Source organism: Erpetoichthys calabaricus, chromosome 9 (genome assembly GCF_900747795.2).
Source record: "Erpetoichthys calabaricus chromosome 9, fErpCal1.3, whole genome shotgun sequence".
Taxonomy (NCBI): domain Eukaryota; kingdom Metazoa; phylum Chordata; class Cladistia; order Polypteriformes; family Polypteridae; genus Erpetoichthys; species Erpetoichthys calabaricus.
The window spans coordinates 11,395,511-11,420,521 of record NC_041402.2 but is presented as its reverse complement, the minus strand read 5'-3'; the positions used below and the strand labels follow the sequence as shown (position 1 = coordinate 11,420,521).

At 40.7% G+C, this 25,011-nt stretch overlaps 1 protein-coding gene across 1 annotated transcript in view; it reads left to right on the top strand.

Moving 5' to 3' along the window:
- The window catches only part of adgrd2 (adhesion G protein-coupled receptor D2), a 324,978-nt gene that overhangs the window by 61,179 nt on the left and 238,788 nt on the right, over nt 1-25,011 (top strand). Inside the window, exon 5 of the mRNA XM_051931976.1 lies at nt 20,094-20,205. Coding sequence (XP_051787936.1) covers nt 20,094-20,205 — 112 coding nt within the window. The remainder of the gene's footprint in view (nt 1-20,093; nt 20,206-25,011) is intronic.

The following is a 25,011-nucleotide window of genomic DNA, read 5'->3' as shown; positions in this document are numbered from 1 at the left end:
AAAAAGGGCATAATGTTAATTATTTTGTAAACAATTTTTTATGAATAAAAAAAAAAGTAAAATGCCTTTTTATTAATAAGCCAGTTTAATGTACAATGTAAGAAATCTTTTTTCATAGTGATAGTACCTAGTGCATAACTTTATTATCATTATAATACAATTTAATGAAAACTCAATTGTCTACAAGTTTCGTTCTCTAGGCTCTAATCCAACAAACTGTACTTTAACATGATACTTAGAATCTCGTCTTTCTAACTTTTTGTTCTGCAAATTTTGAAATTGCGTCATCAAAATCGATACCTTCAGCTACACTAGGCCTATTTTCAATTGACAAAATGGCTAAGCTAGAGAGTGGTGCTTGGTTCATAGTGGATCTGAGATCATTCTTAATTAGTTTGAGTTTCGAAAAACTCCTCTCACGTGATGCAACAGAAACACATAAAGTGAAGAAAAATCTTAATGCTAAAGTGAGACTGGGAACAGAGTCGAAAAGTTCATATTCAAGCACAAACTCTAAGAATCTTAAGGAAGTCCAACCAAGAGACTCTTCTTTTGGAACTTTGGCGGCTTTTAGAAATCTTCTTATGTGTGGAATTTCTGTAAGGATACCATCTGTAGAAAGCGCGCCAGCAAGATTACGCCAAATCGCCAATTAACCAGAATTGTGACACATATGATTTCGTCGTATGTCCCGGCTCGTATATATAGGGGCCTTAAGATATTGGGATGGGGAGGGAGATATTGTCCGTTCGCTCGTAGAACAATCCTAAAGTAAACTGGTCAGTTCTAGAACGGACAATACCTACCCACCCCACTGTCTAAAACGTTTTACGCCGACTATATTATTATGATGTTCTGGTTAAAAATATCATCTTGTTGCACAGAACGACTTGGGGCGATGATATATTTGTGGCAGGGATGAGACAATGAGTCACAGGACCGGTTGTTTGTTTACCTGAGCACCAGCACAGTTCAAAAGAAACGAGACAGAGCCAAACGCACCACACAATAATACTAAATCATTACAGCGTCACATCGTTCACCCGCAATTTGCTGCAATTAGGGATTGTTAAAGCCCATGTCAATTATTTGACATGTTATTTTATGTAACAAAAAGGCGCATTAATACACAAAACCGACAATTTGTTGTCACCCACTCAGAGCAGGTATCCAGTGTGGGCCGCACCCACCGCACCCGCTTTCCTACGCCACTGACACTAGGGACAATTTAGGATCGCCAATGCACCTAACCTGCATGTCTTTGGACTGTGGGAGGAAACCCACGCAGACACGGGGAGAACATGCAGTCTCCACACAGGGAGGACCTGGGAAGCGAACCCAGGTCTCCTTACTGAGAGGCAGCAGTGCCGCCACTGTGCCACCCCTTTTAATAAGTTCATACACAAAATTTAAATATTGCCACAGGTACAATGGAAAGAACCTCTATTGCTAGAGCATCTTGCGATCTGAAAATAAGGCTTCATCGGGAGCTCTGTCTTTCGGTGATTCTAAATCGACTTCTTGTGTAATTCTTTGGGTTGCCTCCATTTTATGGGGTGTGGCCAGTCTGGGCGGAGCATGTGGACCGCTAGGCAACCTCCTCAAGTTTTTAGATCTGGACTGAGGCAAAAGAGAAGACATCTTTAGTAGCAGTGCCCCCCACTTGTTCCAGGGTGGTAGTACATACTTCACATGGATTCCAGAGAGTGATCCACAGACGCGCATACGTGACACGGGCCACCCCCTTTTAATGAGTTTTTTTTTTTTTTTTAATTTTATTAATTTTAATCATTCCATACAAATAGATCAGTTTTTATAAAAAAAAATAGGATTGAAAACATGTGACCCAGTGAGGCTGGGACTTGACTGCAGCCGTTCACAGGTTGGATCTTACCCTGGAAACATTTTGGACAGTTCTAAACGAGACAGATGTGCTCGATATATAATTTTGCATTGAATAATTGTATGCTTTTCGCATATGGAGGTTGAGTGAATTCTCTGTATTGATATTTTCCACTCCTTTTCTGATACAGTAATCCCTCGCTACTTCGCGGTTCACTTTTCGCGGATTCACGACTTCGCGGATTTTATATGTAAGCATATCTAAATACATAACGCGGATTTTTCGCTGCTTCGTGGGTTTCTGCGGACAATGGGTCTTTTTACTTGCTTCATAAGTTGGTTTGCCCAGTTGATTTCATACAAGAGATGCTATTGGCGGATGGCTGAGAAGCTACCCAATCAGAGCACGCAGTTAAGTTCCTGTGTGCTGCTGATTGGCTCAGCGACGGAGTGTTGCATTAACCAGGAAGTCTCATCTCACTAGTTCATCATTAACGTGCTAATGCTTCAGGGGCCGTGTCCAAGCACCAACAGAAGATGCAAATGATTGCAGAAAAGGTAAAAGTTTTGGATATGTTGAAGGAAGGGAACAGCTACACCGCTGCAGGACATCGATTCTTTTTATTTAAAAAGGAGGAAAAGCATATAAGATCTACGGCCGCAGTGTCCTTTAACCAGGGTGCAAAATGAGTTGCAAGTGGACGTGATAAGGCAGTAGTCTGGATGGAATCTGCTTTAGGAATCTTTGCAACAAGGTCGACGACGTCATGACTGCCTACAAGCTGCTACGTGTACTTCGCTATACAGTAAGTGTAAACTTATCTACCGATTTCATATTGCTTAGCAGTTGTCCCTGTTTTTAATAGAGTAAATGGTGGGTTGTAAACAATACAGGGAGGGTTTAAAAACGTCCAAATACACGTTAAATAATTAAATAAATATAGTGTCCCTACTTCGCGGAAATTCAGTTATCGCGGTCGGCCTTGGAACCTATCTCCCGCGATAAGTGAGGGATTACTGTATATTGATTAAGAGATCTTTTTCCCATTGTCCTCAATGAGTTTTTAAACAAATCTGAAATAGTGCCACAGGCACAGCAGAAACAAGCTCTCTCGCTATAGCTTCTTGCTATTTGCAAATAAGACTTCGTCGGGAGCTCTGTCTCTCGGTGATTCTAAATCGACTTCTTGTGTAATTCTTTGGGTTGCCTCCATTTTATGGGGTGTGGCCAGTCTGGGTGGAGCATGTGGACCGCTAGGCAACCTCCTCAGGTTTTTAGATCTGGACTGAGGCAAAAGAGAAGACATCTTTAGTAGCAGTGCCCCCCACTTGTTCCAGGGTGGTAGTACATACTTCACATGGATTCCAGAGAGTGATCCACAGACGCGCATACGTGACACGGGCCACCCCCTTTTAATGAGTTTTTTTTTTTTTAAATTTTATTAATTTTAATCATTCCATACAAATAGATCAGTTTTTATAAAAAAAAATAGGATTGAAAACAGATCGACCCCCACCCCTGAAAAAGAGAGCATGGCCAATGGAGTAAACCTTAAAGCTTATAAACATACCTAAATTGATTAGTTTAATAGGGCAATAGAGATGAATGGAGAAGAGAAAAAAATGCGGAGAGAATTGCTTCCTTGGTGCTTTAAGAGCTTATTCTAAAATATTATTGATTAGATTCTGCCAGATTTTGAAAAAGTTCTGTACAGATCCTCTAACTGAGAATTTGATTTTTTCCAATTTCAAATAACATAAAACATCAGTTACCCACTGCAGTGGGTTGGCACCCTGCCCGGGATTGGTTCCCTGCCTTGAACCCGTGTGTTGGCTGGGATTGGCTCCAGCAGACCCCCGTGACCCTGTGTTCGGATTCAGCGGGTTGGAAAATGGATGGATGGATGGATCAGTTACCCACTGAGAGTTAGGATTCTTCCAATTTAGCAAAATAAGTCTGCGTGCCAAAAGTGTAGTGAATGCAATCACAGTTTGTCCTTCTCCACTATAAACCCATCTGGAAGAACACCAAACACAGTTGTTAGTGGGTGAGAAGGGATTGTGACACAAAGGCTGTCTGAGAGGCACTTAAAAATTTTGGTGCAGGCCCAAAACATGTGACCCAGTGAGGCTGGGACTTGATTGCAGCGTTCACAGGTTGGATCTTGCCCTGGAAACATTTTGGACAGTTTTAAGCGAGACAGATATATAATTTTGAATTGAATAATTGTATGCTTTGCACATATGGAGGTTGAGTGAATTCTCTGTATTGCTATTTTCCACTCCTTTTCTGATATATTGATAAAGACAGGGATGGGCAAAGTCATTCCTGGAGGGCTGCAGTGGCTGCAGGTTTTTGTTCTAACCCAATTGCTTAATAAGAAGCACTTATTGCTCTAGAAACACTTCTGCTTCATTTTAGTTGTCTCCCTCATTAAGATTTTGAACCCTTATTGGTTATTTAAGTCTTAAACAGCTGCGTTCTCGGTTTTTAATTGCTCCTTATTAGCAATAAGATGCAAATGACAAAAGAAACCAGCAGTTATCCATTTTGCTTGTTACCCTTTACACCTGTGTGTATTTATCGTGCACTATTTGGTTTAATTAAATACTTGGAAGGAAAGAGAAGAGAAAAAAGTGAAGGACTGAGAATTACCCGTCCGTTTTACACTTCAAAGTATTTGGATGATATCCTTAGAATGGAAAAAAAATCTAGGATATGAGAATGACTTGACATAGCAGAGTTAAAGCACTAACAAGCCATGAAATGTAATTATTGGCAAGGATTGTTTTCTAATTAAGCAAGAGATCTTTTTCCCATTGTCCTCAATGAGTTTTTAAACAAATTCGAAATAGTGCCACAGGCATAACAGAAACAAGTTCTCTCGCTATAGCTTCTCGCTATCTGCAAATAAGACTTCGCTCTGTGTTTCGGTGATTCTAAGTCAACTTCTGGTTAATTCTTTGGGTTGCGTCCTTTTAATTGGCCGTGGCCAGTCTGGGCGGAGCATGTGGAGAGTTTGGCAACCTCCTCAGGTTTTCAGATTGGAACTGAGGTGAAAGAGAAGACATCTTTACTGACAGCACCGCCTTCTCTTTCCAGGGTGATAGTACATACCTTAGATGACCCCAGAGAGTGATCTACAGATGTGCATAAGTTCATACACGAAATTGAAATATTGCCACAGGTACAACGGAAAGAACTTCCATTGCTACAGCGTCTTGCTATCTGAAAATAAGGCATTGTCATTAGCTCTGTCTTTGGTGATTCTAGGTCCACTTCTGGTGTAATTCTTTGAGTTGCATCCATTTTATGGGGCATGGCCAGTCTGGGTCGAACATGTTCACCTCTAGGCCACCTCAGGTTTTCAGATATAGCTTCTTGCTATCTGAAAATAAGACTTCGTCGGGAGCTCCATCTTCTGTGATTCTAGGTTGGCTTCTGGTGTAATTCCTTGGATCGCGTCTGTTTTTAAGGCTGCTCTGTTGGAATGGGCGTGGCCAGTGTGGGCGGAGCATGTGGCGTGCTAGGCAACCTCCTCAGGTTTTTTGATCTGGACTGAGGCAAAAGAGAAGACATTTTTAGCAACAGTGCCCCCTTCTTGTTCCAGGATGGTAGTACATACCTCAGGTGAGCCCAGAGAGTGATCCACTGATGTGTATGTTTATTAAGAAGAAAAGAAAACCTTTTTAAATTGAGGGAAAATATACCAATAACAATTTGTTAAGGATCTTTTTTTTTGTGAAGCTGCCTTTACACAGCCTCTCCGCTGTTTTATAAACGAACGCCATATAAGGCCGTCCTTTCTCCTTGCTTAGCGGTTCTGTATTGTTTTATTGTTCGTTTATTACGATTGTTATAGTTCTCTTTGTTTACCACGTTGTCAGTTCAGCACTCCGGTTGTAATATGACCAAGCCGTGCAAGCTTACTGTTGAGAATGCAACGTATAGTTGTACAGGAGAAAAGCAATCTTGCCTCAAATCAATGGCAACCTTTTGTAGGTCTTTGAAGTTCATTTAAACTTTAGGTTTACACGGTGCTTTGTTTCCGAAGTACCTGCACTCATGAATATGTCTGTATGTGTCAGTCGCTTCATATTCTTTTCCTACATTATCAATTGTGTAATGTGTTTTTTGAACAGGTTTGATTCATCGAAGTGATCACTCGTGCTGCGTTCAGTCAGTTCACGTGAGCCGCTCTCTTGTGTGATGTTGCGATGTCCACGGCTTTATTTAATGTTAGCTAAGACCCGGCACTTAAAAGTTTCTCGCTACAGCAATTTTAACTCTGTTACAAAGCGATCCAAAGTCTCGTTTATACCTCGTGTCTTCTCATTAAACTTGTATGTCGCGAATATGGTATTGCAAACGACAGCGGGAGCGTTTCTATAAACTTAATTTAAACTTACGGTTTACACCGTGCTTTGTCTCCGCAGTAGCTGCACTTATGAATATGCTTGTATGCGGCACTCGCTCGCTTCTTATTGTTTCGCTGCCTTCTCAATTGTGTAATGAATGTTTTCTTCAGCGCTCTTTGGGGCTCTTCCTTGTTTTCTACGTACTGCGTTCACAGTCAGTTCACGTGATTACGTGGGAGGCGTGATGACGCGATACGCAACTCCGCCTCCGACGGCCACCGAGCTGCACTCTATTACAGTATATGGACAAAAAAGAGGTTCCAGTTATGACCTTTATGCGTAGAATTTCGAAATGAAACCTGCCTAACTTTTGTAAGTAAGCTGTAAGGAATGAGCCTGCCAAATTTCAGCCTTCCACCTACACGGGAAGTTGAAGAATTAGTGATGAGTGAGTGAGTGAGTGAGTCAGTGAGTGAGTGAGTGAGTGAGTCAGTGAGGGCTTTGCCTTTTATTAGTATAGATATGATTATATGCAACATATTGGCATTCTAGCAACATCGATTCGTGGAAAATAAAGGACCACACGAGTACCACTTGGCATGACTTGAAGTACCACCAGTGGTACCAGTACCACAGTTTGAAAACCATGGTATTAATTCATGCTTGAGCTTCTGGCCATTTGACACTTGATCCTGGCAAAATGGTCCTCTTAATAAATTCTCCCATCTCCAACACCCACATTAGTTCCACATATTACGGCATCCGTAACCCAAATTCGATTCTTAATTATAATTTTTGAGTCACGTGATGCTCGGCGGAGTATGGCTGTTTTCTAGGAGTGCTCCGTTGCCCTATCCCATGTCATAAGAACAACAAAGAGCCACACAAATAAAAGGTTTGGGGCAGCCACCCGTATATTGTTCCTGGCCGAAATGGATAATTGTTAGTTACAGATTTGTACAGGTTCAAATCCACAACTGAACTGATTTGCTGGCACAAAGATGACAGCTTTAAGGGAGAGCAGAGGAAGTGACATCATCACTGGGGATCGGAAACCGGAAGTGGGGCCATTGGGCCCAGGACTGGAAGTGAAATCATCAGTGGCGGAGCAGCCGAAAGTGTCGTCGTTGAGACCGGGGTCTGGAAGTGATGTTATCGGGGCTCAGGCGGAATTTCCCGTGACTTGTCTGAAGAAAAGTGAGACAAAGAGTTAGTGCTCTCCGCCACCCCTTGGTCTGGCATGGAATTACTCTCATTCAGGCCCTTTAGGTGCCTCCCATGTGCATGTGAGTGATACCCGCAATGACTCTGTTTTAACAAATTAACCTCAGAAATTTCTCATCAAAGCCTCAACATACCTTTCTTGCTTGTTGGTGTTACACATGGACCACTAAGGTCGTAAGGATCACCCAGCGTCTTGTCATTCAAGCGCAGTGAAGAAAGCCCAGAGGACTGACTTTGAAGCTGGCATGGCGACAGATAACTCTGAAGCAGTTTCGATTGTCGATCAATTGGAGGCCTTTGTGCTTGGAGCAAAGTGACATTCTGAGTGCAACCTTGAATGGGTCAATACAGAGAAGTTTTCCTGACCTTCATGCCTTTGATACGGTTGAAATTAGAAACGAACAGCAGGAACTCTTGTCAATTTTTCATCCAGGTCCGTATTCAAGTGGAACATCATGACGCTGAGATACGTTCCTTTCGTGCTGTGGCCCTGTCTCTCCTGCGAGAAACTTTACAAACAAGGAGATAGAGCAAGGTGGGACCACATCAGAAGTACTGGAGTTCCAGATAATGTTGAGAGTTGGAACATCTCAGATTCTACAGAAACAATGGCACATTTGGCTTCCGTCCATTCCTAATTAAATAATGCGGGCACAAAGAATGAGACACGTCACCTGCGCTGTGAGGGAGCGTGTGTTACTGCACTACGGCCATGGCTCGCAGGATTCTCATTGTTAAGGACCCAAGTGGATGGACCAGGCCATGGAGTCTACAGAGGGAATGTCAAACTCAAGAGTTCGAGAGGTTTACTTCCATCGGCAGTGACATTCATGTCTCTGGTGACTCTTCCTATGAAGCCAGTAGACAAGGGCCACCCAACTCCAGCCCCCAGTGCCTGCAGGTTTTCATTCTCACCCTTTTCTTAATTAGTGCTGCTAATTAACTTCTTTTGAATTCATTTTAATTTCATCTGTAGATGATAATGTCTACTGAACAAACAGCTATCACTAGAAAAGCGGAGTTAAGGTACGCTCCAACATGTGGCGAGAGGTAGAGCGACTCGAAGGGGGGCTGGTGTGTGAGTGAGGAGGGCCCGGCCCGGCTCCCCCCTCCTGATTTCATGCTTCCCCTTCCCCTCGGCCCACGGCGTCTCTCTCGGATTCACGCAAATAAATTGTTATTGCAAGCAAACTGTGATACTTAGTCACAAAATCAACCGGAATGTTCAAGCAAATTATAGAAGAAAACCCGATCTAAATCCGTTAAGTAGTTCTCTCGTGAAAAGCGGACAGACAGACAGATGTTGGATTTTATATACAGTATATACTAGCTGTCTCCCGTGGCTTCACCTGTGTAGTAGTGAAACAGGACAAACTTTAAGAAACAATAAACAAATAGGTATTGCTAGGTAAGGTACACTCCAAAATGGGGCCAGAGGTAGACCGGTTAGAAGGGAGGCTGACCCCTGCCCCGCCAGGCTCTCCATTGCTGCTGTCATGCTTCCCCCTCCCCTCGGCCCACTGTGTGTTTCTTGGATTAGTGTGAATATGTCACACATGCAAGTGACCTATGGTACTTAGCCTGATGAAAGAAGTTGCAAAATCAACCGGAATGTTCAAGCACTTTATAGAAAAAAGACCCGATCTGAATCTGTTAAATAGTTCTCTCATTCACTAGCTAAGCGGAGTTAAGGAACACCCCGAGGCTGGTGCATGAATGAGGAGGGCTCGGCCCCCCCCTTCCCTCGGCCTGCTGTGTGCTTCTTGGATTCGCGCAAATAAATTGGTACCGCAAGTGAACTTTGATATATAGCGCAATGAGAGAAGGAGAAGTCGCAAAATCAACAGGAATGTTCTAAATCCGTTAAGTAGTTTTCTTGTGAAAAGCAGACAGACAGACAGACAGACGGATGGACGTTGGATTATATATATATATATATATATATATATATATATATATATATATATATATATATATCTATATATAATCTTCATTTTGGATCTTGATCTTTGTTTGTCCGCAAATGAATTAGAAGAAGAAGCACTAGATGGCAGTAGAGAGACAGCTAAAACACAGGCATTGCATTAAGAATCTCCTCCAGGCTTATACTACTGAAGACTGTAGTACTCCAGTCACACCTCAAAACACAGACATTCAAACTAAACAAATTGTTGTGCTTTAAATTAACTAATCTTTATATATAATCTTAATTTGGATCTTGATCTTTGTTTGTCCGTGAATTCCACGCATGCGTAGACCACCTTCCAGTTTAGTACGTTGTTGTTACTCACGGATGTCAACAATGTGCCGGAATAACGAAAGGGGTGGTGGACAGTGTTACGCTGGTTAGCTCCTGAGGCCTGGTTAGAGAATGAGATTGCCGAAGATAAAAGGTACGTGCCTACGTAACATATGAATGAAAGAAAGACAGTGGGTAAAATGAATGACAACGTAACAGCACGTTCCGGAAATTATTATTGTTACGTTGTAGCCGGCGAGTGCTGCGCGTCTCACAGTTGTACTGTGGCTTGCTCACATGTCAGTGAAGTGATCCCTATTTATGCTTTAAAGAGCCTGGATACCTATGTGTCCCCCTTTTATAACCATTGCTCCGTGTATATTGCCTTACTCTTTGGATTGACACAAGCGACCTGCGAGATTGGAGAAAGGTTGAGAAGAGATCGTGAGAGGAAACGACAGCGTCGTGAAAATGAGACGGACTGTGAACGGAGAGAAGCAGAAATGCTCCTACACCACCACATAATTACTATTCAGACAGTGATTCCGAGTAGGCCATTCCTATCGAATCAATGTCCAAGGGTTTTCTTTTGTAATTTTGTTTCCCTTATAAAAAATCATAATGCTGTGCGATGAAGGGCCCAGTTCACGACTGGCAGTTGCGTTTAAACAGGGAGCCCTTCACAGACAACTTTAACACATGCAATGTAGTTGGGCGCACATGGCTAGTATATATATATATTATATATATAAAAAAATCCTGCGATGCGACAAGACATTTTGGAAGATTTTTTCAAGTCCCACAAGATGAGACTTTGGCCGTGAGATTTTTTCAAGTCACGCTCTCCTCTCAACCACGTCCACGGTCCTCTCCGCTCTCATTGGTGTGAATGCTTTTGACAGACACATTTTCTGCTCTCTAAGCGCTTATAAATTTTAACATTTTCCTCACGTTAAGTTCCCAATTAAAGACGACGCATTATGTTCAAATCTTATTGAAGAATTTCATCACAAAGGGTTATCAACAGATAAAATAAGTACACGGGCAGTCCTAGCACCGAGAAACGAGGAAGACAAACGAATTAACACCAAAAATGACAATCAGTTACATGGTTAAATGCGTATGAAAATACTATGCTGAAACATTGGGTGATGGTGTGGAAGATGAAAACATCAACTTACAAAATCACGAAGAATATCTACAGCCGTTAACACCGTCCAGTCTTCCACCGGCCGAATTACTGTAGAAAGAAGGACGTATCCAAGAAAGGTAATGTAGTATATCTTCAGGGGATAACATTAGACACCAAAGGAGATCTTGATATGCCATTCGTATTAAAACATTAACCGTTTCCCATTAGAATAGCTTTTGCAAAGACAATTAACAAATTACAGAGACAAACATTCGAAAAAAGTCGTTTTATTTATTAGAGGGAAAAAAAATGAAATTCAGTCACAGGCAGTTATACGTTACGTTGTCACGATGTAAGTCTAAACACAGAATCAAAATTCAATGCGATATTGACGAAAAGCTAATTCTAAAAAATTGTTTTTACTGAAGTTTTACAGTAAAAGTGTACGTTTGAAAAGTAGTTGCATGTTAATTTCAAAGCCAAACAGAACAAAATCGTATAACGCAACGAATAACTCTAACGCAACATGAAACATAATTTACTTTCAAATTATTACGTTTTACTCTTTTTTAATATGGTTAATTACTTGCTATAATGTAAAATAGTTCTATTACGCATAAGTAACAATTCCCTTGAAAATAAAAATCTGTTTAAATTGTACATCCGCATCCCTATACGCGAGCGGCAGAAACGTAAAGACTCTAGTAGTATGTATTGTATGTATGCATGTCGACGTGCTCGCATCACATCTCTATTAGTGGCTAAACGACTTTGTCTTTCTTTGGAGGTTTCGTTTTGCCAACATGGTGGCGTGACTTGTGCATCCTCGGAGGTGGAGCCCTTACTCCGACTCCAACTCTCACTTCTGGGCCAGACAGACACACACACACTTCCACACGTAGACGTTTATATATAAGAAACCCGATCTAAATCCATTAAGTAGTTCTCTCGTGAAAAGACATACAGACAGACAGACAGACAGACGTTTAATTGTTTTTTTTTTTATATACTTTATTAATCCCAAAGGAAATTACTTGGTTTTTCGCATACCCCTTGGGGTCAGAGTGCAGGGTCAGCCATTGTACAGCGCCCCTGGAGCAATTGAAGGTTAAGGGCCCAGCAGAGTAGCATCTCTTTTGGCAGTGATGGGGATTCAAACCGGCAAGCTTCGGGATACCAGCTATATATAGAGAGAGAGATTTAGATACAGTAATCCCTCACTTATCGCGGGAGATAGGTTCCAAGGCCGACCGCGATAACTGAATTTCCGCGAAGTGAGGACACTATATTTATTTAATTATCTAACATGTATTTGGACATTTTTAAACCCTCCCTGTATTGTTTACAACCCACCCTTTACTCGATTAATAACAGGGACAACTGCTAAGCAATATGAAATCAGTAGATAAGTTTACACTTACTGTATAGCGAAGTATACGTAGCAGTTTGTAGGCGGTCATGACGTCATCGACCTTGTTGCAAAGATTCCTAAAGCAGATTCTATCCAGACTACTGCCTTATCACGTCCACTTGCAACTCGTTTTGCACCCTGGTTAAAGGACACTGCGGCCGTAGATCTTATATGCTTTTCCTCCTTTTTAAATAAAAAGAATCGTGGATTCATTGATGCTGTGATGGTGTCCTGCAGTGGTGTAGCTGTTCCCTTCCATCAACATATCCAAAACTTTTACCTTTACTGCAATCATTTGCATCTTCTGTTGGCGCTTGGACACGGCCCCTGCAGCTGTAGCACGTTAATGCTGAATGAGTGAGATGAGACTTCCTGGTTAATGCAGCACTCCGTCGCTGAGCCAATCAGCAGCACACAGGAACTTAACTGCATGCTCTGATTGGGTAGCTTCTCAGCCATCCGCCAATAGCATCTCTTGTATGAAATCAACTGGGCAAACCAACTTAGGAAGCAAGTACCAGAAGTAAAAAGACCCATTGTCCGCAGAAACCCACGAAGCAGCGAAAAATCCGCGTTATTTATTTAGATATGCTTACATATAAAATCCGCGAAGTCGTGAATCCGCGAAAAGTGAACCGCGAAGTAGCGAGGGATTACTGTTTAGATTTTGTGAGCCAGAACAGATTTAAACTTAACGGTCCTTCCAATTCCCCATTTTCTTTTTAACACATGTACTTCATGGTGCATATGCAGAGGTTTAAAAGGAAGCCCGTTAGCTGGAGAGCTGCTAGTTTATCGGTTACCTGAATTTTGTTATTAACTGATGTCTGGTGAAGGAGACAGGCAACCATTAAAACTTAAATGTACCTGCTAAAAATTAAAAGAGGCCATTAAGGTTGAATGGTAACAGGCAAGATAACTAAAATTAAGCCCCAAAGACACATTGCTTTAGTAGTAAATAAATGGGTTCTAATTAAGAAATTGACTGAAGTGGAAACCTGTAGCCACTGTGGCCCACCAGGACTGTAATCGAGGACCCCTGATCTACACTGTAACTAAAATTTGTCTTTGACGACTGAAAGTGCTAACAAGGCTTAGAGTTAAATAGCAAGATTCATGATCAGCAAGGACTGAGTTCTAATTAGGACACTGGCTGGACTGGAAATCTGCAGCCACTGCGGGCGGCCCTCCAGGACCGTGACTGAGAACCCCTGAAATGAAAAGACACTGTTTCCATGATTAAGCATTGCATGACAGCAAGTCCATGATGCAATCTGATTAAAATTTATACATTTACCTTGGCTTTTCTCAGCCAGGTGTGTGGCCTCTGGGACTTCAATGACCTGCGTGTTTTATTAATTTAAATTTTACTTTGTTCTTTTTTGGGGGTTGGGGTGGGCGCCGGTGGAGGGGGTTTCAAATTTATATAAATAAAATTTATTATTATTATTATTATATATAAAATATTTTTTTTTTGTTATCCTCTTCCTATTTGCTTTTGAAATCTAATAAAAAAATTGATCCAAAAATTGCTTTTCTCGCTGGGGCCTTTGAAAAGCCTTCAGCTCCGCCCCGGGTGTCGGGTGCAGGCCTGCACGATGGCACTAGATGGCGCTGAACAGCTTTCATTTGTGCATTTTATTCTCTTACTTATTCATTGGCGCTCATGCTTTTATAGAATTTCAGTTTGCAAATGAGAAACATTGTTTCTCCGAGCAAGATATAAAAATAATTTGTTCTAACATAATAGTCTCTCTCTCACTATCATTGTTAATTAAATAAATATTTCAACATTTTAAAATATGTGTATGGCTAAATGCCAGAGCTTCCTATTCAGAGTGCTTAGATGGGACGAATTCATGAGCCATTTAATAAAGAATGCCAAGCCTTATTTTCTTCAAGATGTCAATAGGCAATTCAAAGTATATTTTTATCAGCTAGTATTGTCAAGGTCATTACTAGTGGTAAGCGAATACAGTCATCAGCCGAGGAAGGTAATACTTTATATTGCTAAGCAGCTTATCATTCTTAATGTCTTATTAAAGTCTAACATTTCAGCATGATAATAATGCTTTATAAGCTGACAAACACATTGAAATTGTAAAAATCAAGTGGTTTTAAAGAGGTTTCTTATGTGGTTTGCACATGATATTGTGGCCTAGATGGAAAATGCCAGAAAATATTTTTCATTTTAAATGACTAGAAGAGGATGGCGGTTAGAAATCAGAGCTGGGAATCATTAAAGAGATGAAATCGTCCAAAGTGAGACATCAAGGTCACAATACCGCTGCCAAGAGTCCTAAACGCATTCTTTCCCTGACTGATTGCAAGTGGAGCCATACTTCACTCTGTTTTCTGAAATCTAAAAACTTGGATGCCTGATGATGCACACTGACACGTGCTTACGGGCTCTGGTGAATGTAATTAGTCACCCGCTGGGCCAGGGGATGGCGCTGTTCTCTGATCCTCTCTCTCCTTCTCCCTCTGCAGACCGGATGATTGACAGTCCCTCCATCAGTGATGTCATCTCCTGTGTCCGTCCCACCTGAACCCTCCCCTTCCTAGCATCGTCCTTCATAAACCGGCAGACCAGTTCTGTTTGATCTGTCTGTCTGTCTGTCTGTCTGTCTATTGGATAGAAATGAAAGGCACTATCTATCTATCTATCTATCTATCTATCTATCTATCTATCTATCTATCTATCTATCTATCTATCTATCTATCTATTATATAGTGCCTTTCACATCTATCTATCTATCTATCTATCTATCTATCTATCTATCTATCTATCTATCTATCTATCTATCTATCTATTATATATAGTGCCTTTCACATCTATCTATCTATCTATCTATCTATCTATCTATCTATCTATCTATCTATCTATCTATCTATCTATTATATAGTGCCTTTCACATCTATCTATCTATCTATCTATCTATCTATCTATCTATCTATCTATCTATCTATCTATCTATCTATCTATCTATCTATCTATTATATTGTGCCTTTCACATCTATCTATCTATCTATCTATCTATCTATCTATCTATCTATCTATCTATCTATCTATCTATCTATCTATTATATAGTGCCTTTCACATCTATCTATCTATCTATCTATCTATCTATCTATCTATCTATCTATCTATCTATCTATCTATCTATCTATTATATAGTGCCTTTCATATCTATCTATCTATCTATCTATCTATCTATCTATCTATCTATCTATCTATCTATCTATCTATCTATCTATCTATTATATAGTGCCTTTCACATCTATCTATCTATCTATTATATAGTGCCTTTCACATCTATCTATCTATCTATCTATCTATCTATCTATCTATCTATCTATCTATCTATCTATTATATAGTGCCTTTCACATCTATCTATCGATTATATAGTGCCTTTCACATCTATCTATCTATCTATTATATAGTGCCTTTCACATCTATCTATCTATCTATCTATCTATCTATCTATCTATCTATCTATCTATCTATTATATAGTGCCTTTCACATCTATCTATCTATCTATCTATCTATCTATCTATCTATTATATAGTGCCTTTCACATCTATCTATCGATTATATAGTGCCTTTCACATCTATCTATCTATCTATCTATCTATCTATCTATCTATCTATCTATCTATTATATAGTGCCTTTCACATCTATCTATCTATCTATCTATCTATCTATCTATCTATCTATCTATCTATCTATCTATCTATCTATCTATCTATTATATAGTGCCTTTCACATCTATCTATCTATCTATCTATCTATCTATCTATCTATCTATCTATCTATCTATCTATCTATCTATCTCTCTATTATATAGTGCCTTTCATATCTATCTATCTATCTATCTATCTATCTATCTATCTATCTATCTATCTATCTATCTATCTATCTATCTATTATATAGTGCCTTTCACATCTATCTATCTATCTATTATATAGTGCCTTTCACATCTATCTATCTATCTATCTATCTATCTATCTATCTATCTATCTATCTATCTATTATATAGTGCCTTTCACATCTATCTATCTATTATATAGTGCCTTTCACATCTATCTATCTATCTATCTATCTATCTATCTATCTATCTATCTATCTATCTATCTATTATATAGTGCCTTTCACATCTATCTATCTATCTATCTATCTATCTATCTATCTATCTATCTATCTATCTATCTATCTATCTATCTATCTATCTATCTATCTATCTATCTATCTATCTATCTATCTATCTATCTATCTATCTATCTATCTATCTATTGTAAGAAATCACAGAAACAAGCATAAAGATTTTGAGTTTTTAGCCCCGTATTCTGTAAAGCAAAGGTCAGATAGTTTTCAAAAACAAAAACAATCATCAGACACATGAGGTTTGGCAGACGGACAACTTATACGGTCAGACTGGAAATGAAAACAGTGTGATGCTGGGAAAATCGTGGTGGTGGATGGGTAATTGACGTCATCAAGCAGGGACCAGAGGGTAGAAAAGGACCCGGAAGCAGTGCGTTTCTTTAGTCGTCCGGGCGAAGTTACGGCGGCGGTGCTTCGTTCTTTCTGAGGCAACAAAAAGAGAGAGGCTAGTACCCCGTCGTTGTCCCCTGGCACGACTTGTCACAGTGCGTGCCGGGTTCTTAAGATGCTCCCCATGCACTCGTGCATGACATGACCCCCCCTTCAGCCCAGGCCCATCGAGCAGGGCGCGAGGTCGTGAAACCGTGAGAGCGTCAGCTTTGCCTTGGAGGTTACCTTGGCGATAAGTGACGGTGAACTTGTACGGATGCAAGTCCAAAAACCACCTAGTGACCCGAGGATTCGAGTCCCTGTGAAAGGCCATCCATTGGAGGGCGGCATGGTCCGTCACCAGGGTGAACTCCTGACCCAGCAGGTAGTACCGCAGGTGAGTTACTGCCCACTTGATGGCCAAGGCTTCCTGTTCCACTGCTGCATACCTGGTCTCCTGGTCCAACAGTTCCAGCTCAGGCAATTTACGGGGAGCTCAACACCTTCGATGCTTTGGCTCAGCACGGCACCTAGACCTGTGTCCAAAGCATCAGTTTGGAGAAGAAAAGGAGGAGAAATATCAGGAGTTCTCAAAACAGGTGCTGTTGTGATGGCAGTTTTCAAGTCACTGAATGTCCGTTCTGTCAAACCGTTCCACACCACATGCAAAGGGGCCCTTTCCTTTGTCAAATCCGTCAAGGGGGCGTCCCTCTCGGAAAAACGAGGTACAAACCGACGGTAGTAACTCCTAATCCCAAGAAGACTTGCACTTGCTTCTTGACTATCGGACGGTGCCATTCAAGGATGTCTTTTATTTTTAAACTCTGTGGTTTCTCCAGTCCCCCTCCTACCAGGTAGCCCAAATATTTGGCTTTGTTCAATCCAAAGTAACACTTCTGGGGATTGATATGCAGCCCGGCTTTCGCTAACATCAGGAGGACGTCGTAAACCTGCAGTACATGTTCCTCCCAGGTGCCGGAAAAGATGACAACGTCGTCTTGGTGTTGTTGGTTATTTATCTAAATATCTGTTTTATGGTGTCCTTCCCTATTATAGTAGTGCCCCCTATCTATAGATTTTGTCTCTTATATCGTATCTATTTCTGTCTGTTGTAGTGTAGTTCACTATTTATTGAGCTATCCATCTATTGTACAGGGTTCTTTATCTATCTATCTATCTATCTATCTATCTATCTATCTATCTATCTATCTATCTATCTATCTATCTATCTATCTATGATATAGTGCCTTTGATATTATTTATCTATTGTGACAGATAGGGGGTGCCATTGCTCCCTTGAACCCTCAGATCAGACGCCAGACACCAGATAAAAGTCCAGTTATTATTTATTTTATAATAATAATGTGCACCAAGCACCCTCCACAATACTCATAAATCAATACACAATACTCAGTAATCAATACAATAAACAATCCTCCACTCCCAGACGGGTTGCCACCCTTCCTCCCGACTCAGCTCGTCCGTCTGGGATTTCCCACAGTGCTTTATAGTCCATGACCCGGAAGTGCTTCTGATCCCTCAGTCCATGTGATTATTCAGCACTTCCGGGTCAGGTAAAAACTCTTCATTTTCTTCAGCCCGGAAGTACTTTATTTCTTCCGTCCTCGTGACATGGAAGTACTTCCGGGCTATACGAATAATACACGTCCTTGATCCTCCCTGCAGCGTCCTCTGGTGGCCCCCACGGTATCCAGCAGGGCTGTGAAGAAAAACTCCAAGATCAATGATGCCCTGCTGGAATTCGGGGCATCTCCACACTGCAGGAAGGGCTCCACCTGGCAGCTTGGGGGTATTGGCCGGGATAAGCTGCAAGCCATAGTCCACACTATCTATCTATGATATAGTGCCTTTGACATTAGCTATCCATCTATCTATTTTATAGTGCCTTTCCTATCTATCTATCATTATATAGTGACTTTCCTATCTATCTATCTATCTATCTATCTATCTATCTATCTATCTATCTATCTATCTATCTATCTATCTATCTATCTATCATATAGTGCCTTTCATATCTATCTATCTATCTATCTATCTATCTATCATATAGTGCCTTTCATATCTATCTATCTATCTATCTATCTATCTATCTATCTATCTATCTATCTATCTATCTATCTATCTATCTATCTATCTATCTATTATATAGTGCCTTTCACATCTATCTATCTATCTATCTATCTATCTATCTATCTATCTATCTATCTATCTATCTATCTATCTATCTATCTATCTATCTATCTATCTATCTATCTATTATATAGTGCCTTTCACATCTATCTATCTATCTATCTATCTATCTATCTATCTATCTATCTATCTATCTATCTATCTATCTATCTATCTATCTATCTATCATATAGTGCCTTTCATATCTATCTATCTATCTATCTATCTATCTATCTATCTATCTATCTATCTATCTATCTATCTATCTATCTATCTATCTATCTATCATATAGTGCCTTTCATATCTATCTATCTATTATATAGTGCCTTTCACATCTGTCTATCTATCTATCTATCTATCTATCTATCTATCTATCTATCTATCTATCTATCTATCTATCTATCTATCTAATACAGTCATTTTCTGTAAGGGTGTCGTTTGTTTTGTATCCGTCTATATATAATTGTCTTTTCTATTTTGTCTTTCTATCTACTGTAGTGTTGTTCACTCCCTGTGTATCTCTTACATGTTGTCTTTTTTAGCTGTTATTGCTTCATTCACTATCGTGTCTATCATGCGGTATCCTTTTCAGTTATGGTGTTGTTTGCTATTTATCTATATATTTGCTTTATGGTGTCCTTCCCTATTATGGTAGTGCCCCCTATCTGATCTTGTCTCTTATATCGTATCTTTTTCTGTCTGTTGTAGTGTAGTTCACTATTTATTGATCTCTCCATCTATTGTACAGGGTTCTTGTTCTGTCTCTCTGGTGTGCCGTTACTTATTAAAGTAAACTGCTGTAGCTGGTAGAGTAGAGATGACAGATCACATGCCTTTACTGTGGTCTTCCAGCATCAATGTACCCCTTCAATGCACCAGAGGACGTCTCTTTTCTAGACAATCATTTTTATGCTTTTTCCCATAAAAATCTCTTAAGAAAACGTGTATGGTGAGGACATTATTTTTTTTTTTGTTAAGTGTTTTACTCTTTTATGCTCTCACTGTTTCTTTACAGCAGTCAATCATCTATTAGAATTTTTTAAATGTGTGATTAAAAATAATTAAAAGCTGACTGTCAGTCATCAAGTTCTCCATTGAATCCTAATGCCACCGGTTGCCTGTTATTGATTTCCGTAAATATGTTTTGATTTTTTAGGTCGTAAGCGGTCCCATGACTGTGGTGCAGAGCATAGACAGAATGGCTGCCAATCTGAACACATTACTGATGACCAAGCAAGGAGAAGTGGTGCTGCAGGGCAAAAATATCAGTATGTTGATGTCTTCTGTTCACTCGCCTTTCAAACCTTCTAAGTTGACATCAGAACTGTCGTGGGGTTTCTTTTGTGCTTTGAAAATGAAGAGATTTGAAATAAAATTAATTGTTTTGGAGGTCAAACCACTCAATTAACTGAATTAAGTTGATTGAGTTCTTCAGTTTTTATTATTGGGGGCATTTGGAATGAGCAGGATGACATAAAAATGAGATCAGCTGCACCAATATGTAATGGCTGCAAAAGCCTGACCCCAAAGAAGAATTTCTTAGGGAAAATATATTCACCATAATGATGTTAATTTCTTTGTTATTTTATTGTGTTAAATTTGTGTCCCTCTGTAATGCCATGACAACTATACTGTGTTTCAGCCAGGGTGGCCAAGGGGATTCAGATGCTGTTGGTATGTTTATTTTGTTCTTTTTAAGAGTGGAGAAGAGTGTCAGGAGTGATTTGTGACAGATGGTATCAGTAAGAGTGAAAGGGAAGGTCTACAGGACGGTAGTGAGACCAGCTATGTTATATGGGTCGGAGACGGTGGCACAGGAGACAGAGCTGGAGATGGCAGAGTTAAAGATGTTAAGATGTGCACTGGGTGTGACGAGGATTAGAAATGAGGACATTAGAGGGTCAGCTCAAGTTGGACAATTGGAAGACAAAGTCAGAGAGGCGAGATTGCGTTGGACATGTGCAGAGGAGAGATGAGGGGTACACTGAGAGAAGGGTACTAAGGATAGAGCTGCCGGGGAAGAGGAACAGAGGAAGGCCTAAGAGAAGGTTTGTGGATGTGGTGAGCGAAGACACGTAGGTGATGGGTGTGACAAAGCAAGATGACAAGGACAGAAAGAGATGGAAAAAGATGATCTGCTGTGGCGACCCCTAAAGGGAACAGCCAAAAGAAGAAGAAGCGTTGATTACTTAATTTCTCCATGTCAATGTCTATTGTGTTGTCTTTCTTGTATTTTGTAAGTGATTAAGAAACCAAAATCCAGGCCTTTAATGACCTCTTGAGCACGGCCATCAGCAGTGTGTCTGTCTGCGGAGAGAGTGTCGACCCCGTCGAGAGGTTTACTTACCACGGCAGTGACATTCATGTTCTTTTAGAAGAATGAAGTGAACAGGACTGCCGCTCTTTGTTGGGCTGAATGGCCCGTTCTTATCTAGATTGTTCTGATGCTCTAAATAAAATAAGTAGTAACCAGCCTTTGCATAAGCAGTAGGATTACAGCTGCCGTTGGTTAATGTGCAGTCATTTTTAAGGATAATGATATTAGAGATGTCACTGTCTGAGTGTCTGGGCTTGTGAGTGTCCTGATAAAAACCAAAGAGCCAGGCCTTTAATGACCTCTTGGGCACGGCCATCAGCAGTGTGTCTGTCTGCGGAGAAAGTGTCGACCCCGTCGAGAGGTTTACTTACCTTGGCAGTGACATTCGTGTCTCTGGTGACTCTTCCTATGAAGTCAGTAGACGGATTGGGACAGCATGGAGAGTGATGAGGTCACTGGAGAGGGGTGTGTGGCACTCCTGATATCTATGCAAAAGGACGAAGGTCCAAGTCTTTAGAATCATGGATGCTATCCAGTGACCTGAGACGAAGACTGGACTCCTTTGGTGTCTCTTCAGAGAATCCTTAGGTACCACTGGTTTGACTTTGTGTTGCTCGTGGAGTCCTGAATGAGGCACATGACCTGCATTGTGAGGGAGTGTCAGTTACAGCACTATAGTCGAGGCCAAAAGTTTTGAGAATGACACTAATATGAATTTTCACAAAGTTTGCTGCCTCCATTTTTATGATGGTAATTTACATCTACTCCAGAATGTTCTGAAGAGCGATCAGATGAATTGCAATTAATTGCAATGTTCCTTGTTGCCACGAAATCAACACAATCCAACCTCTGCTCGTTAGGGACAAGCTGACAGAGATCGGAGTAGATTCATACCTGGTGGCATGGATCATGGACTATCTTACAGACAGACCTCAGTATGTGCGTCTCGGGAACTGCAGGTCTGACATTGTGGTCAGCAACACAGGAGCGCCGCAGGGGACTGTACTTTCTCCGGTCCTGTTCAGCCTATATACATCGGACTTCCAATACAACTCGGAGTCCTTCCACGTGCAAAAGTTCGCTGATGACACTGCTATCGTAGGCTGTATCAGGAGTGGGCAGGAGGAGGAGTATAGGGAGCTAATCAAGGACTTTGTTAAATGGTGCGACTCACACCACCTACAACTGAACACCAGCAAAACCAAGGAGCTGGTGGTGGATTTTAGGAGGCCAAGACCCCTCATGGACCCCATGATCATCAGAGGTGACTGTGTGCAGATGTTGCAGACCTATAAATACCTGGGAGTGCAGCTGGATGATAAATTAGACGGGACTGCCAATACTGATGCTCTGTGTAAGAAAGGACAGAGCCGGCTATACTTCCTTGGAAGGCTGGCGTCTTTCAACATCTGCAATAAGATGCTGCAGATGTTCTATCAGACGGTTGTGGCGAGCGCCCTACGCGGTGGTGTGCTGGAGAGGCAGCATTAAGAAGAAAGACGCCTCACGCCTGGACAAACTGGTGAGGAAGGCAGGCTCTATTGTTGGCATGGAGCTGGACAGTTTAACATCTGTGGCAGAGCGATGGGCGCTGAGCAGACTTCTATCAATTATGAAGAATCCACTGCATCCACTAAATTGTATCATCTCCAGACAGAAGAGCAGCTTCAGCGACAGACTGCTGTCACCGTCCTGCTCCACTGACAGACTGAGGAGATCGTTCCTCCCCCAATCTATGTGACTCTTCAATACCACCCGGGGGGTAAACATTAACATTATATAAAGTTATTGTCTGTTTTTACCTGCATTATTATCAATCTTTAATTTAATATTGTTTTTTGTATCAGTAAGGTGCTGCTGGATTATGTGAATTTCCCCCTGGGATTAATAAAGTATCTATCTATCTATCTATCTATCTATCTATCTATCTATCTATCTATCTATCTATCTATCTATCTATCTATCTATCTATCTATCTATCTATCTATCTATCTATCTATCTATCTATCTATCTATCTATCTATCTATCTATCTATTATATAGTGCCATTCATATCTATCTATCTATCTATCTATCTATCTATCTATCTATCTATCTATCTATCTATCTATCTATCTATCTATCTATCTATCTATCTATTATATAGTGCCATTCATATCTATCTATCTATCTATCTATCTATCTATCTATCTATCTATCTATCTATCTATCTATCTATCTATCTATCTATCTATCTATCTATCTATCTATCTATCTATCTATCTATCTATTATATAGTGCCATTCATATCTATCTATCTATCTATCTATCTATCTATCTATCTATCTATCTATCTATCTATCTATCTATCTATCTATCTATCTATCTATCTATCTATCTATCTATCTATCTATCTATCTATCTATCTATCTATCTATCTATCTATCTAATCCCAAAAAGCCCATTTCCACTGCATGTTAGCCCAGTCACAAAAGGACCTGCAGACATCATCTCAGTGATCCTCTTGTTAACACAGGTGAGAGTGTCGATGGGGACAAGGCTAGAGATCACAATGTCATGCTGATGGAGTTAGAATGGCAGACCGGATGCTTTAAAAGGAGGGTGGTGCTTGAAATCCTTGTTCTTCCTCTGTTAACCATATGGTTACCTGCAAGGAAACACGTGCAGTCATCATTGCTTTGCTCAAAAAGGGCTTCATAGGAAAAGGATATTGCTGCTAGTAAGATTGCCCCTTAATCAACCATCATCAAGAACTTCAAGGAGAGACGGTTCAATTGTTATGAAGAAGGCTTCAAGGGGCCCAAGTAAAACATCAGGGACAGACCGATATTCTGCAAAAGGGACAGGGATTGGACTGCTGAGGAATGTTGGGGTCAAGTCATTTTCTCAGATGAATCTCCTTTCTGATTTTTTGGGGCATCTGGAAAGAAGAAAAGGTGAGCGGTGCTACCATCAGTCCTGTGTCAGCCCAACAGTAAAGCATCCTGAGACCACTCATGTCAGTCAAGGCAGTGGGCTCACTCACTCACACAGCCATGATTAAAGAATGGGACCAAAACATCCGCCGAGAACAACTTCTCCCAGCCATCTCAGAACAGTTTGGTGACCAACAATGAACAATCCAACATGATGGAGCACCGGGCCATAAGGCAAAAGTGAGAACCAAGGGGCTCTGGGAACAAAACATCAACATTTGGTGTCCATGGCCAGGAAACTCCCCAGACCTTAATGTCAATGAGAACTTGTGGTGAAGAGGTGGGTGGACAAACAAAAAACCACCAATTCTGACAAACTCCAAGCATTGATTATGCAAGAATGGGATGCCATCAGTTAGGATTTGGCCCAGAAGTTGATTTACTTGACAGCCTGCCAAGGCGAACTGCAGAGGTCTTGAAAAAGAAAGAAGATCCAACACTGCAAACTTCATGTCATTGTCAACAAAAAACGCCTTTTGAAACTTCTGAAATGCTTGTAATTCTACTTCAGTGCACCATAGAAACATCTGACAAAAAGATCTTAAAACACTGAAGCAGCAAACTTTATGAAAACCAATACTTGGGTCATTGTCTAAATTTTTGTCTACGACTGTACAGACATGTGGTGTATTTCTCAGGGGTGATCTGGCTCTCAGGACCCCTCATTGTTGAGGATCTAATCAGCTGGACTAGGCCAAGGGGACACCCATGTTACACCTAGCTGTGGCAGATAGACGGTCATTCTGGATTTGCCAGCTGGGATCGCGAGCTGTTTTGTCATG